This window comes from Gobius niger (assembly GCF_951799975.1).
Source record: "Gobius niger genome assembly, chromosome: 23".
Taxonomy (NCBI): Eukaryota; Metazoa; Chordata; class Actinopteri; order Gobiiformes; family Gobiidae; genus Gobius; species Gobius niger.
This window is the reverse complement of record NC_136874.1, coordinates 14903607-14917884: the sequence shown is the minus strand read 5'-3', so window position 1 is coordinate 14917884 and position 14278 is coordinate 14903607. Positions and strand designations below refer to the sequence as shown.

The 14278-nt window shown below is 47.3% G+C and overlaps 1 protein-coding gene across 13 annotated transcripts; it reads right to left on the bottom strand.

Annotated features, from left to right (window-relative positions):
- Positions 1-2812: 2812 nt before the first annotated feature.
- On the bottom strand, positions 2813-13575 carry abi2b (abl-interactor 2b). Of its 13 annotated transcripts, XM_079581773.1 has the most exons (13): positions 13411-13575; positions 12077-12244; positions 11821-11997; positions 11604-11621; positions 10607-10704; positions 8617-8763; positions 7475-7599; positions 7250-7273; positions 6098-6301; positions 5310-5474; positions 3828-3911; positions 3179-3364; positions 2813-3097 (listed from the first exon to the last, which is right to left on the bottom strand). In XM_079581773.1, exons 1-13 carry the CDS (start codon positions 13525-13527, stop codon positions 2922-2924), a joined length of 1689 nt encoding a protein of 562 aa, XP_079437899.1. In that variant the 5' UTR covers positions 13528-13575; the 3' UTR covers positions 2813-2921. The 13 variants fall into 13 exon arrangements, with proteins under 13 accessions (XP_079437899.1, XP_079437911.1, XP_079437905.1 ...); XM_079581785.1 differs by lacking the exon at positions 6098-6301; XM_079581779.1 differs by lacking the exon at positions 7250-7273.
- Positions 13576-14278: the final 703 nt, after the last annotated feature.

The following is a 14278-nucleotide window of genomic DNA, read 5'->3' as shown; positions in this document are numbered from 1 at the left end:
CTGATCGGCAGATTTAGCCAATCAGAGAAGTGTGAACCCTTGGAAGAAGCAGATAGCGGAAAAAGCTTGATAGTTTATGGTCCACATCGTAGCAGTAAGCACAAGCAAATGCCTGGTACTAGAGTTTTTGTCGACCGGTTCACAGCTAGGAGGTCCCAGGTTCGATTCCCACCTGGACGGGGCCAGGTTTGCACGTTCTCCCCGTGTCAGCGTAGGTTTACTCTGGTTTCCCCTACCACTAAAAACATATACAATAGGCCCGGATGAACGAGAGTGCTCATGGGGGACGATAGATGGAAATTAGCCCAAGGCAACAATCCGGTTTGGCTCGTTTACATGCATGAGACCCATGTATGTTCATTAACATGCACTGTCCTGACCAAATAAATTAAAGGGCATATTACATTAGACAAAATCTGTGCTAAAAGCTTTATCCAGCTTTTAGTTTAACCATTTTTGGACACTGACACTGACAGGAAGTGACATAGATGGAGGCAAACAATTTCAAACTGTATCTGTATGTCACTTCCTGTCCGTAGCCAATTGAAATAACTTTTCTGCTTAATATAGATTTTTTTTTTCTATTTCAGGCAAATAAAAAAAAAAACTAAAACATTAATTTCAGCATTAAAAAAGCCCCAATTTGCCTGAAATGGGGTGGGAAGAAGAAATCCCAACCCTTAACCTCTTAACTCCCGCCTAAACCGAGAGCATTTTCTCCAGTTCAGCTTTACCCAAATCCTGTAGGCCAGTGTAATGCCTCATTTGAAAGCTAAGACCTACAAAACTAAATTGATCTTTTTCCTCGCGTCAGATTTTTTCCCTTTTTTTGTTGGGCAGTCATCTCATTTTTGTCAAATTTTCGTGACTTTTTTGCCACTTTTTTGGCAAATTATTCGCATATTTTGTCAATTTTTTCTAATTTTTTGGTCAATTTTTGGTCAATTTTTTCACATTTTCATCCTTGTTTTTGTCTCAGTTTTGATGCTATTTTCACACCTTTTTTCCAGAAGCTTTTGGATTGGGGTAAAGCTGGAGAAAATGTGCTCGGTTCAGGTGGGAGTTAAGGGGTTAAAACTGATGTTATCCATATAAATCTGCATTAAAGCATTAAAACCTGTCATATGCACTTCTACATGTTTTTTCTGCTGCCCTCTGGTGGATAGAGGGGGAGTCGCACAAAACACCTGTGATCACGCTAACAATTCCACATACATGTTACTTTTAGTGGTTCACCGAAACAAGAACTCAACCACGGACGCCTTCTTATCTTAATTTATTTATTATCTTTATTTTAATGACTTTACAAATATGATACTTCTGCAATTCCACTTTTAACTGTGCAACACAATGGCATGGACAGCTGAACTCGGAGCGCTGCAACTCCCGGGACCAGACGCAGCAGCGCGGGGGGGGGGGGGGAGGGCGGGGGCAGTGCGCTCGCGTGTCCACCGCCCGGCAGAGCTCACAGCGCCCCCTTGTTGTTCGAGCTGGGCATTATTAGTGTCTTTGGATGCGGCCGCTGGAGCTTGATCCTCGGTCGGGGCCCTTGGCTCGTCTCTTGTAGAAATGGGTGGATGCGCCATGGGTTTCTCAAAAAACACCGGAAACAGAGAAAAGCGATGGCATGCAAGAAACGCACCCACACGCACATTTTTCTTCTTTTTTTTTGTTTGTTTGTTTTTTTTTTTTCTCCGCGTAAGTATAAAGTTACGTTTCGGAACGAGCGACGAACCCCCTTCGCGAAACACTCCGCCAAGCCGCAAAGAAAACTGAAAAATGGCGTTTTTTTGCACCCGAGTTTACACGATCCATTCACGAAAGCTGGCTTCTTTTCATACGCACGAGTCCTGCAGGAGAACTCGACATATTTCACATTTAGAATAATATCTCTACACCTCTGACTATAAATGTTATGTGCTTATTTGATCTTTTTTTCTTGGAAGGGGGGGTGGCTAAAACCAGAAAAATAATAATTACACAGTTCGAGCTACCCCACTGCGGCCAAATTTATTGCAAATGAAGTGATCGCCCCCGAACAGCAAAAACATCCACACTTCAATATGGCACAAGCGCTGTAGAAATTAGCGAAAATGTTTCAATGTGGGCGAAAGATCAAAATAAAAAGAACAAAACCACACCATATTTAAAAAAAAAAGAAAAGAAAAAAGGAAATATTAAGACATTAACCATCAGAGCAAAAAAAATAAAAATAAAACCGCGTTTCCCGCTTTAACATGCAGCCCGAAACTACAGAAATAGTTTTGCAGACCACTTCCTTCATTGGTTCACTGTTAAAACTTACAACCTCAACACGACACGACATTCAACTCCAGAGAAATGGACTCCCCCCCCCGCGTTGTACTCCCCCCCCCCCCCCTGAAAGTTCCGTCATGTGCTTATGGTGGACCTCAGGCGCGCCGTCGCTGAGGTGACCCGACTTGAGACTCGTCCCCCCCCCCCCCCCCTGGCATGGATCTCCTCCGAGCAGTAGTTGTTGACGGAGGCGTTTTGTGTATAAAGTCTTAAAGGATGGAGTGTTTTGGATGGTGGTGGTGGTGGGGGGGGATCGGGGGGTGGGGGGGATATGGGGGGAAAGAAATCTACAAGGCAATGTCCTCCAGCCCTTTTTTTTTTTTTTTTTTTTTTGTCTGAAACCGCGCCACTCTCAGCCTAGTCATATCTCCCGCCACGAAAATAGGAATAAATAGAGTTTAAAAACGGAGGGCGAAATGATAGAAAAAAGCGACAAAAACGTAAAAGAGTCTGCGGTAGTGGCTGTAACTTGGAACACAAAAGTACAGAAAACTCACATTTCTTAGCTTGGATAAAATAAAGAGAAGTGGGGGTTGTTGTGTTTTTTTTTTTGTAGTGGTGGTCAGTATTGAGAGGAGGGAGGAGGAGGAGGAGGAGGAGGGGCCTCAGTCGGCGTAGTGCATGATGGACTCCACGTAGTTGCCCGGGAACAGGCCCGTGGTGCCGTTCATGACGCCCTCGTACCAGCCGTCGTCGTTCTTCTTGATGACGTAGATGATGGCGCCCTCCTGGAACGACAGCTCGTCCTCCTTGTCGCGGGCGTAGTCGTAGATGGCCACCACTAGGGGGCGCACACACACACACACAGATATTGCACTATTGCGTATCACAAGTTACTTTAAAGTGTGTACGCCTGACCGACCTTTCTCCATGTAGGTGCGCGGGGCCCAGGGGGGGTCCTCTTCTGCGTAGGGGTCGCTGTACTCCACCACGGCCGACTCGTCTTCGTCCTCGTCGTCCTCGTAGTCTTCCGGAGGGGGAGGGGGCGGGGTGGGCTCCTCGAACACGGGCTCCTCTGCGGGCGGAGGGGGCGGGGGCGCGTCCGAAACTGCGGTCGCACGGATCAACAAGTGAGACAGAACACACAGCACATCGGCACACACTAACAGAAGGACGGAAGGGGGGGCCCATAATCAGTAGGGCTGGGTACAGTTACTTTTTTTTTTCAAGGCCAGTACTTTAACGATACTTGGTTTTTGACACAGATACTTGAACAATACTTTTACGACACATATACTAAAATATTTGTCATCTAGGACCAGAAAACAGAACAATAATGCAAATGTATGCCTTTTCCTTGGCACCCAGTAGGGATGGGCCATATCGTATCAAGTATTAAATTTTTTTTTTTTAAAACATCACTGAATTCATCTTCCTAATAGGCGCTAATGGACAAATTACTTCAAAATTCCAGCCTTGTTATTGTGATATTTCTTTTTGATATCATGACATAGATCTTAGGCACCCAGCCCTAGTAATCATGCAGAGGAACGCGCAAAAAAGCCACTTACTGGTCTCCTGCACGCGGGCCACAAAGCCCATCAGAGGCAGCTGTGGAGTGATCTGCATGGAGGGGGGAGGGGGCGCCATAGAGCCTGGCATCCAGAGAAACCACAGAGATAGCGGTTAAAGATAGAGAAGAGCACGGCTCATCTGTACAGGGCAAACATCTGCATTCATTCACCACTATCTATGTTTACTTTGCTCTCTTGCCCTTTACAGATGCCCGGCGTCAGCTTCAGGAGAGAACACGAGCCAATGATACACACACTTATCACATGAGGACGGACCACAGCGGCATACACGGCGCTCTGCTGTGGTCCAGGGATAGCAAATATTGCTATGATATGGCATGAATCATTTAAAAGATTGTCTTGATGTCCAATAGATACAGACTGCATGTTTGGCATTGCCCATATATGGTCATGTTCGAAGCAGCCAGAGGGGGAAACCTAACAAGAGAAAGAACTGAACTTTCTCCCATTCCTCCATCATTACTTTACGAAAGGCTGAATTATGAATATAGTTTTCTACTAAACAAAGAGAGAGAGACATGGAGAGGAGCAAAGTGGTTCAACAGCCCATAAATACTTAAAGGAATAGGCCACCGTTTTTACATACCGAGATATGTTCTTACCTTAGCTTTGACGAGTTCTTTAGGACCTGTCTGATCTTCCCCCGTGCCTTCAGTCACGTAAACACAGCGCAGACGGCGTTAGCATTTAGCCTCTCCCTCTCTCCACTATAGCTCTTCCACGTTTTCCCTATTTAAATATGGTTACGTGAAGTGTTCCACTACAAAGTATAATTACACACAATTAAACAATGTGGATTTTCTAAGCGGATAAAAGGGGAACTATATTGTAAGGCGTAGTAATACCAGGAGTAGTTTGGCATCCGCACAGTAAAGTGAAGATTACTGCGCAAATTTCTAACTACTCCTGGTATTATTACGTCTTACAAAATAGTTCCCCTTTTATCCGCTTAGAAAATCCACATTGTTTAATTGTGTGTAATTGTACTTTGTAGTGGAACACTTCACGTAACCATATTTAAATAGGGAAAACGTGGAAGAGCTTGGTAGCTTCTATCTTGACCTGTTTTGGAGCCATAGAGGAGAGAGGGAGAGGCTAAATGCTAACGCCGTCTGCGCTGTGTTTACGTGACTGAAGGCACGGGTGAAGATCAGACAGGTCCTAAAGAACTCGTCAAAGCTAAGGTAAGAACATATCTCAGTATGTAAAAACGGTGGCCTGTTCCTTTAAGACAACGCAAATCAGGAAGCTAGCGAAGCTAACGTTAGCTTCATGCCACATGTATGACACACGTTGCTGTCTGCATCTATGTGCCCTCCTTATTGCACCAAACAGGCCCATGTGAAGACTTCATACATGAAAGCCTAGAAGATGAACACTACAGAAGAATTCAGAGGACTGTAAACTGAAACGTTTGCAATCGAAAGTGAAACACGACATCAGCCTTGTAAATGGTACCTGGGTTCTGGGCGAAGTGTGGCCCCCCGTTGAGCTGGTTCTGGTTGTGTGCCATGTTGGGCTGCCCGGTGACCGAGGAGGGCCGGCGGTACGGGAGAGAGCCTCCTACGGGGGGGTTTTGGGGGGGCTGCTGGGCCGGCCGGTTCATGCTGAAGAACTGAGCACCTGTTGGAGACAAACGAAGGGTCACTCACCGGGCCCCAGGGCGGATAGTACCAAGACCAGAGCGGCGGATGAGCTGGGAATGTTATGGCAGCTGGGGGGACGCCGTACTCTGGGCTCCTACATGTTGCCCATCAATTTATTAGGGATAAAAAAATAAAAATAAAAAAAAGATAAAAACAGGAATTTCACAGACCAGGGCTTCAGGAATTTGGAGTAATATCCAAGTAGATTTGCATGCACTTTTTAATCTCATTGAAAATTTTAAAGATTAAAACATAAACTGCATTTCAGAACACATTTGAAAAGGTTTAGGTCAGCAGGTTCTCTACATAAAACCAGATGGAGACGTATTACCAGAATCTTTGCACGAGTGAATTGCAATATTGATATGATTGTGAACAAATTGAACTACATCGTCAGATACCAAGTCATATCCTACAGTCATGTAGGAGCCACCGTCGCCCCTGGATACGGCCCAAAGCAAATAATAAACAAACAGACCCACAAACATTCATGCTAAAGTCATGCAGAAAAGATTGGTCCGGCTACAAAGCGGATGGAGATGCTGATTGGTGGAGGGGGGTGGGGTCACGTGGCGACTGGCTGGCCGGCTGTGCACTCACCTGGCGCGGGGTTGCCGTACGCGGAGGGGCCCGTGTTGTCGGGGAGCTGGGGTGGGGGCGGGGGCACGGGCGGGATCTCTACAGGGGGGTTCAAGGCCTTGTTGTTGGGGGGGCCATCGAGTGTGGGGTTGGGAGGTCCCGGGGCGGTGTTGGGGGCAGGTTTGGGGGGGTTGGAGGAGGGGGCCGTGGCTGAACCGAAAGGTGCTAACGGGTGGAGGAGGGGGGAGTAAAAGGTACGTAGGAAACGACAAGAGTCAAGAGTAAGTTTGGACACGTTCTTCTGAAGCACATATTCAATTTGAAGCCACACGGCGTAGCTAGGGCTGGGTACAATACCAGTATGGAGGTTTAGGCTCTACTGATGTCAAAAAATAAATAATAATAAATAATAATTACTATATCTTTAGATACAAGTTTTTATGCTGTTGGTCAAGGGACAGCATTAAATGAAGTGACTTGGTAATTTTTCCCTATTTTTGCCCAATATTTTTTCCATATTAATATATTTTTTTAAAAAGCCAAATGTTTGACCCATTTGAAAAAAAATTATACAAATTTTCTCCCATATTTTGCAAATTTTTTCTTGTTTTCCCAATTTCCCCCCTCATTTTTGACTCCTAATTTTTCCCTATTTTTGCTCCATTTCTTTACCCAATTTCTTCTTATTTTTGCCACAATTTCTCACATTTTCCCCCCAAATGATTCCCCGTTTTCCCCACATTTCTTGACACTGTCCCCAATGTCGCCCGACATGCAATGAGCCCGATACTGTAAATTAGCAGATCTTCCACACATGACTGTTTCCTGGTTCTAGATGACAAATATTTTAGTACAGGTATCAGTGATGTGCGGGTTGATGCCTGCGGTCACCCGTGGTTACCCGTGGTTACATCCAAAAATAGTTTTAATGATATTCAGGTCACGGTTGGTCGGGTCGTTTGAAATAAAGATCCCAATTAAACCTCTGTAATTTATATAGCACTAGCTTCATACTAAAAAATGCGGGTCGGGTACAATATTTTCTTTTTTTTTTTTTTGTGGTTGCCGGCGGGTTAGTTGTTTATACATTGAACCGCGCATCACTGATAGGTTTCAGAAAAAGTATCATTCAGGTATTGTGAAAGTACTGGTATAGAAAAGAAATGAACGTACCCAGCTCTAGGCGTAACCATTCATCTAGAAAGCGAAATGCAACGTTCAATTAAAACATTGACAACATATAACCTGGAATGTTCCGCAGTGTGACTTTAAAATCAGAGACAGCTGAAATCCAAGGACTCGTGTACAGTAATCATCAGAAAGTGTTTAAAAAGATCCCCATTACAGCTGCCTGTCTGTGTCCCCTTTAGCGCAGGTAGATAAGGAGAGAGTGCTTACCTGGGTAGACCGAGGGCGGGGCGGGTGTGGGCACGGCGATGGGGACCCCCACGCTGCCACTGCCGCTGTTCTCTCGGCTGCTGCTGCGGCTGCTGCTGGGGTGGCTGCCCCCGCTGCTGCCACTGCTGGAGGCATAAGCAGGAGCGCATAGGAACACATTCAGAGCATTTCATCAGCTTTGGCTCCAAAGGGGGCCAATATTAGCAATACAAGCTTCACTGAAGGACCCAGCACTAGAAACTACACTTTATATAATGTAAAAGAAAGATTTGACTGGGAATGTTGTTTTGGCCTTGAACTACAGAGAGCTGGTCTAGCTCTGTTGTTGTATTGGCGTAACAATATTGAGAAAAGGGACTGAACACACACTACAGTACATTGGAAATAAAAGAGGAGAGAAGCCTGGCCATAGACACATCACAGGTGATGCAGAGGTGACAGGCGATGAGAAACAGGCATGAGAAATGGAGCACAGCACATTCATGCCCAGAAAAGAGTCAAACAGTTAGTAGAGCACAGAACAGTTAGAGGAACTAGTGCTACAGACTCAGAGAACCTCGTCTTCAGCATGGATATACTGTATACTTGTGTGTAAGAATTTCACACTAGAGCACTTTATAACTAACTATATGAAGTTATCGTGTAGCTGAGACGCCATAGAAATCAATGGAATGATACAATAAAACTAAGAAGGTTATAAAACACTCCCTCCAGGATTTCGCAGAAGTTGCTGGGTTTTGGAAAAGTAGCAACGCTGAGATGTCACATGATATGGCACTGCGAGAGAGAGAACAATGCAGCACTGATTTCGTGGCTTGATTTTGCATTAATAGTTGTGATCACAACCTCTCAAAATCCTGGAGGGACTGATATCTTTCCGTTGCAGAACTTTGAATCCAAGCCTCTTCTTCCTCCACTAGATTGGGCGTGCACTCTGCTCTTCTGGAGAGCCTCTAACGCACGTTTACCTCTCGCCTGAGGAAGTGCTGAGACTGAACGGCTTGTGAGGGTGTGTGGTGTGGTCGGATGCACTGGGCAGAGTGCTGGGTCCAGGAGTACCAGTCAAAGAGGTGCAGAGAAACAGAAGCTAGCAGAGGAGGAGGGCCCTGAGTGAGACCATGCTGGAGGGGTGGGGGGGGTACCTGTACGTGCGGTTCCTCTGATTAACAGATGCAGTGCGGACGGGGCTCTGCTGTGGAGGCGCCATGTTGCGTGTCGGGCTTGACACGTAGTCGTTAGGTACGACAGGAGGACGCACCGGCTCGAGCGTCCTGTAGGGGGAGTTGCGCCTGTGAGAGGGTCGGGGCATCCACAGAGTGAGTGGGGGAGAGGGGGATAAATGAGTGCAAACTTAAAATAAAAAAATCAACGGGCACATGTGGCACACACGGAAGGGTCTACATTACAGTGTCTGTGGGGTTAAGTGGTGCATGGTCAGAGTTGAAAGGTACACGGGGCGGGGCTAAGTGTACGAGGTATAACGGGGTGGGGCTAAGAGTGAGAGGTACAGGGGGTGGGGCTAAGAGTGAGCGGTACAAGTTGGGATCACGTGTTTAAAGACCCGTATGGTTTGAGAAAAGCCGTGGAAGTGCCGTGACACATCGCACTCCAATGTGCGTTGAAATCCCACACGGGCGCGTGTCAGATGACGGGCCGCGGCGCCCTGCGTTCTGGTGTGCGTTGGGCTTAAGAGGTAAGGGGCGGGGCAAAGTGTAAAAAGTACGAGGGGCGGGCCTAAAAGAATGTGGTACGAGGGGCGCGTTAAAAGTAAGAGGTTTGACGGGCGGGGCAAAGTGTAAGTGGCACATGGGCGGGGCTAATGCTGTGTCCACACTGCACGCTTTTCAGGCATCAAAAACGCACCCCAAGCCCCGAGTCGGACGCTTGTGCTTATTGAAATCAGACGCTTGACACAATGTTCCCGAGTGTCAAGACGCTCTGGAGGCGCATCAGCTCAGAGTGTGTTCTGAAGCACAGCCACATCGAAGGAGCTCTTGCCTGAAACTGCTGTTTTGGAGGTAACTAGTCCCTCTTTGCTACTGCCATGTTTTATCGATCTTTAACTACACCCCCAAGGTCTACGGCCCGCAGCAATTAATTAGTAAATGAGCAGTTTCAGGAACACTTTTACTCTGATGTGGTGGATTCGGGGAACAGGCCAAAACATTTGCCGGAACACTCTCATTAAACACCATTATATCAGAGCAAATCTTTGCCGGATCCTCCTAAATATTTCCCGGATCCTTTACCCTGAAAAACTGAAACGGGGGCTCAAATTAAGCACCGACGCCAGGATCTCCCCAATAGTTAAGCCTATATCAAGCCCATACGCTTGAATAGAGGGACATTATTTGTGCCGCAAGTGGCTAGGCTAGGCGCGTCCACCATAAATTTTCACGGTTAACCTGACGCTTTGGAGGCGTTGGCAGCGTTTGGTGTGAACCAGCCACAAGTATAAGAGGTACAGGGGGCGGGGCTAAGAGTAAGAGGTACAGGGGGCGGGGTTTCAGAAGGGTCAGAAGGTGTTGGAGGTGGGAGCATTTGATGACCCAGCAATTTTTGATCCGCTGTTCAGTCCTCGTGATTTCAAAGCACTTTTACAAGAAAACAAGAGCCCCACGCTAACTGTTCTGAGCATATGTTTACGACACAGCAGAGGGAACCAGCGCTGACGGATGGAACAGTTAAAAAGGCAGCCATGATACACAGTAAGCGCTTGGGAATCATTTAACACAAGAGTAACATTTACTGGGGATGAGATGTGAGACGTCCACTCGCAGTGGCAGGAGCGTATGGAGACAGAGCTGGAGCTGCCAACATGCATCATGAGAATCCAACTGGACAGCTCAGCTCATTAACACAAACACATGGATCCAAAAGCTGCATGAGACGACACTCTTCACTCAGCATTAATACAACACTTCAACAAAGCCAGGCCAACTACAGCAGGCACAGCAACTACCATCAGTACACACTACAATCTAGCTTGATAGGATCGACATCTAGAGATTGAGCTGACCACGGCTATGTTTGAAAAGGGAAGTTGGGAGCATTTCTGAAACGGCAGTGTCCCAGTCTGCACTTGGGAGGCTCCAGAAGCAGCTCCTTCCACTGGGCTGTGGAGGTACGTACCCGAGTGTGCCCTTCCCTGTGAGCGGAGGGCTGGGGGGCTTTTGTGTCGGGGGGTTGGTCCGCGGCAGTCCTCCGGCTTTCATGTTCTGAGCGCTGGCCTGAAGCGGAGAGAACATCATTTGTTTAATTATGCAAATAAGAAGCTTCTGCGGCGTTCGGAGCTGAAAATGCATCTTGGATGAGAGATGAAACGGCTTAATTTCAAAACAACTCACTCCAAATAAATAAAACAAGCCAATAACGAAGGGCTTGAATATTGCGTACTTAAATCAGCTGCTTTAGTAGCTACAAAGCAATCCATAGAGTCTCCAGTAAAGCCACTAGAGGGGGCTATTGTAAAAGCTATAATGAAATACTCTCATAGCCCTTTTTCACCAGGCTGGTGCCGGTGCTGGTTCTGGGCCAGTTCCAGTTTCAGAGCCGGTTCTTTCGTTTTCCACTGAAAAAACGCTGGCTCTCGGTTCCAAAATCTGGTGCCGGTTGGGAACCGATTAAAAGCTGGACCAAGAAACAAGCACCAGTGATGTCAGCAGCTGGGGGCGTGGCTCTCTCCTCCAACAAGCAATCAATATTAGTTAATTTGTGCTTAGAACTTCCTGGAGAAGCCAAAACCGTCTCTGTGGAGGAAACTGTTCTTTTGCTTTAAAACAAGAGTTGGAAAGAAGAAATCAAAATGTTCACGGCTGCTGTGACGGAAACATAAACTTATTTTTCTTTATTTAATAACCAGAAGTGGCTGTAGTAAGATGTTACTATCCATTTTTGAGGTTGACTTCCCAAAATGTTGCTATGACAATAGGCACAGCTCTCATTTTGGTAGAAAACCAAGTCAGTATGGAACCAACCCGGCACCAGAACCAGCTCTGAACCAGCTCTGAACCAGCACCTTGGTGGAAAAGCAGACAGGCATGAAAGGAAGGTAATTAAGTATAAAGTAAAAACAATGAAACATTCCCATTGCACACACATTGTTTGAGAGGCTATTGGAACATCTTACCTTGAACCTCTGCAACCACTACAGGTGAGCAAACATACAATTAGCCAAGCAGCACAAGAGAGAGAAGAGAGAGGTTAGTCATGCAAACCCACATGAGTGAGGCAGAAGAACTGGTTGAAACCTTACTTTGAATGGAAAAGAGCTGTGGATTAAATAACTTGCCAAATGATCTAATATCTTCAAACTAAGTAAGCCTGACTTGTTATAATAAGCGCACCTTGACTCCATGGCCCATGTCGTCCAGCAGGCTGTAGTCCACCGGTTTGCGGATGTACCGAACAGGCCTCTCTGGGTTGGCGGGCGCGATGATCTTGTGGGTGCGGGACGTGTTCTTGTTGGTGGTGAGGATGCCGATCTCTCGCCGGGCCACTTTCTCTTTGTGGATGTCCACCGTCTGGAAAACACGTGGGGGACAGTCGGCGTGAGGGGAGCAGAGACTTACAACTCTACAGGACGAGAGGCAAGAGTCTGACCTGGGAGATGTGGTTGATGGAGGACTCCATGCGGCGCAGCTGGGAGGCCTGGATGTCCAGCATCTGCAGCACATTGTTGGCGAGAGTGTTGATCAGGTAGGCCACACTTGCCAGGGACTGGGTGGTGTAGTTCTTCGTCTCCTCCAGAGCCCGCTGCTTGTCTGGTGACTGTAGGAACACACGGGAAATGTCAAGTCAGTATCTGGCAACGAGTCGATCTGGACATTTATCCGGCTAATCACGGATTTAGCTTGTGTTAACAGAGTGACCTGTAGGGAGGTTAACCAACAATAAGACTAAGTTATTCTGTTCTTTTGTTTAATGATATGAATAGGACTGGTAGTACAAGGAGATGTTGAAAGACACAAACTAAAGAAGTGAGTAAACAGCGCAGGATACTAAAGAGGATGACATCAACCAAGTTTGAGAAGTAGGAGAGCAACATTTCTGTCCCACGCACACACACCCAGCACCTGGCCAATCACAGAGCCCCAAACTGGCTCACAAACCCTGACATCGGGCTTATACATGTTGTATGCAAATGTAAGAAAACCCACAGAAAATGGAGATCCGCTGCTAGTAATGTGTGCCCCAACAACAAGATCACTATCATGTCACACAGGATGAGGTTTGAGTTGTACATGTGTGCGCGTATTTCACACAAACGGAGACGTGTCGTTGACAAGCGGGGACATAAACACACACGTCCAATGTTGGGGAATACTAAGGGGTACACACATTTCATTTCACCCCCTGCACTGGCCCCGGTTCCCAGACGCAGGACCGTGGAGATCCGTGTCCAGCGCACCGTGTCCTGCGCTGGGCAGAGCGGAGCGGGGCGCACCGTGGGCTCCATCACCATAAATCAGAGCGACACCGCTGCGGCAGACCGGGATGACAGCTGAGGAGCCGGTGGGGGGGGGGGCTGTAGAGCTGACACTACCGCAGACAGAGCTCCGTGTCCGGCTGCAGACCTCCGCGACGCTCGCAGCGTTGGATCACGTCTCATGTTTTCACTCCGCGGCTGTAGCATACACCGATGCTAACCGACTACCGACCACCCGTCCGATCCAGCGACACACACAACCGCACTGAGCCCGGCAGAAATCGCGTCAGAGCCCGCAGCACAGCCCCACAGCCCGCGCACACACAGGCGAACCACACCTGGAGCGTTTGTGGAGCAGTGTCGTGTTTATCACCACAGCTGTGCCCCGCTAACAGAGCAGAAACCAGGCTGCAGCAGCGTTAGCATTAGCCGCCGTTAGCTCCAGCGCGGTACCGCCGGAGCTCGCGCCGCATTTATCTCCGCCGTGGGCCCCGCTGCTCACTCATACCTGGACATAGTTGCTCTCGCAGTACTCGGCGACCCGTTCCAAGTTGGTGAAGCTGTCCAGCAGAGCGCTCCGTCCCGCTGGAATCTCCTCTTCCAGAAGCATTTGTAGCTCCGCCATTTTCACATCTTTAGCGGAGTGTAGGCTTTTCCAGGGCGCCCCTCCGGTCGCGTGCGGTACTGCAGTTGTTTCAGCGGTTACACACGCGCACACACCCATCATCAACCCTCCACACACCCTGACCCCACCCCCGCATGTCGCCCATTCACAAATATGGGGCGACTTTTGATTTGTTGTCATGACTAACTTTTTGTTTTGTTGTAGGTGTTGTTTGGAAATATAGTGTGATGGAGTGTAAAAGCGCAGACATAAAAATAAGGGCAGTTTGGGGTCGACTGATATGGGGTTTTCCAGGGGCGGACTGGCCATATGTCCATTCTGGAAGAGCACCGAGCTTTACCCAAATCTAAAAGCTTAAAAGAAAAGCATCCAAAAACAAAAATGTGCTGGAGAAGCGACAAAAAAGTGACAAAAACACAACAAAATGTGACGAAAACGTGACGACAAAGCAATGAAAAAAGCAATGAACAAACAATAATAACATTTAAAAAAAACCGAAAAACAAGAGACGAAAACAAAACGAAAAAGTGATGAAAACACGCCAAAAAGCCACAAAAAAGTGATGAAAAAGCAACAAAAACATGACAAAAATGCAGCGACAACGTGACAAAAAGTTACCATCACTTTTCTAGATTTGAGCTTTCAAATGAGGCGTCACAGTGTTGCTCTCCAGTCAAGAAGCTTTTAGATTTGGGCAAAGCAGAACTGGAGAAAATGCTCTCGGTTAAGGCGGGGGGTAAGAGGTTAGCAT

Coding starts and splice junctions, on each gene's coding strand:
- abi2b (XM_079581773.1), bottom strand. CDS start 13,527: ATGGCGGAGCTACAAATGCTTCTGGAAGAGGAGATTCCAGCGGGACGG. Junction 7,600..8,616: donor CAGAGGAACCGCACGTACAG/GTACCCCCCCCA, acceptor TTATGCCTCCAG/CAGTGGCAGCAGCGGGGGCA. Junction 3,365..3,827: donor GGCCCGCGTGCAGGAGACCA/GTAAGTGGCTTT, acceptor GTGCGACCGCAG/TTTCGGACGCGCCCCCGCCC.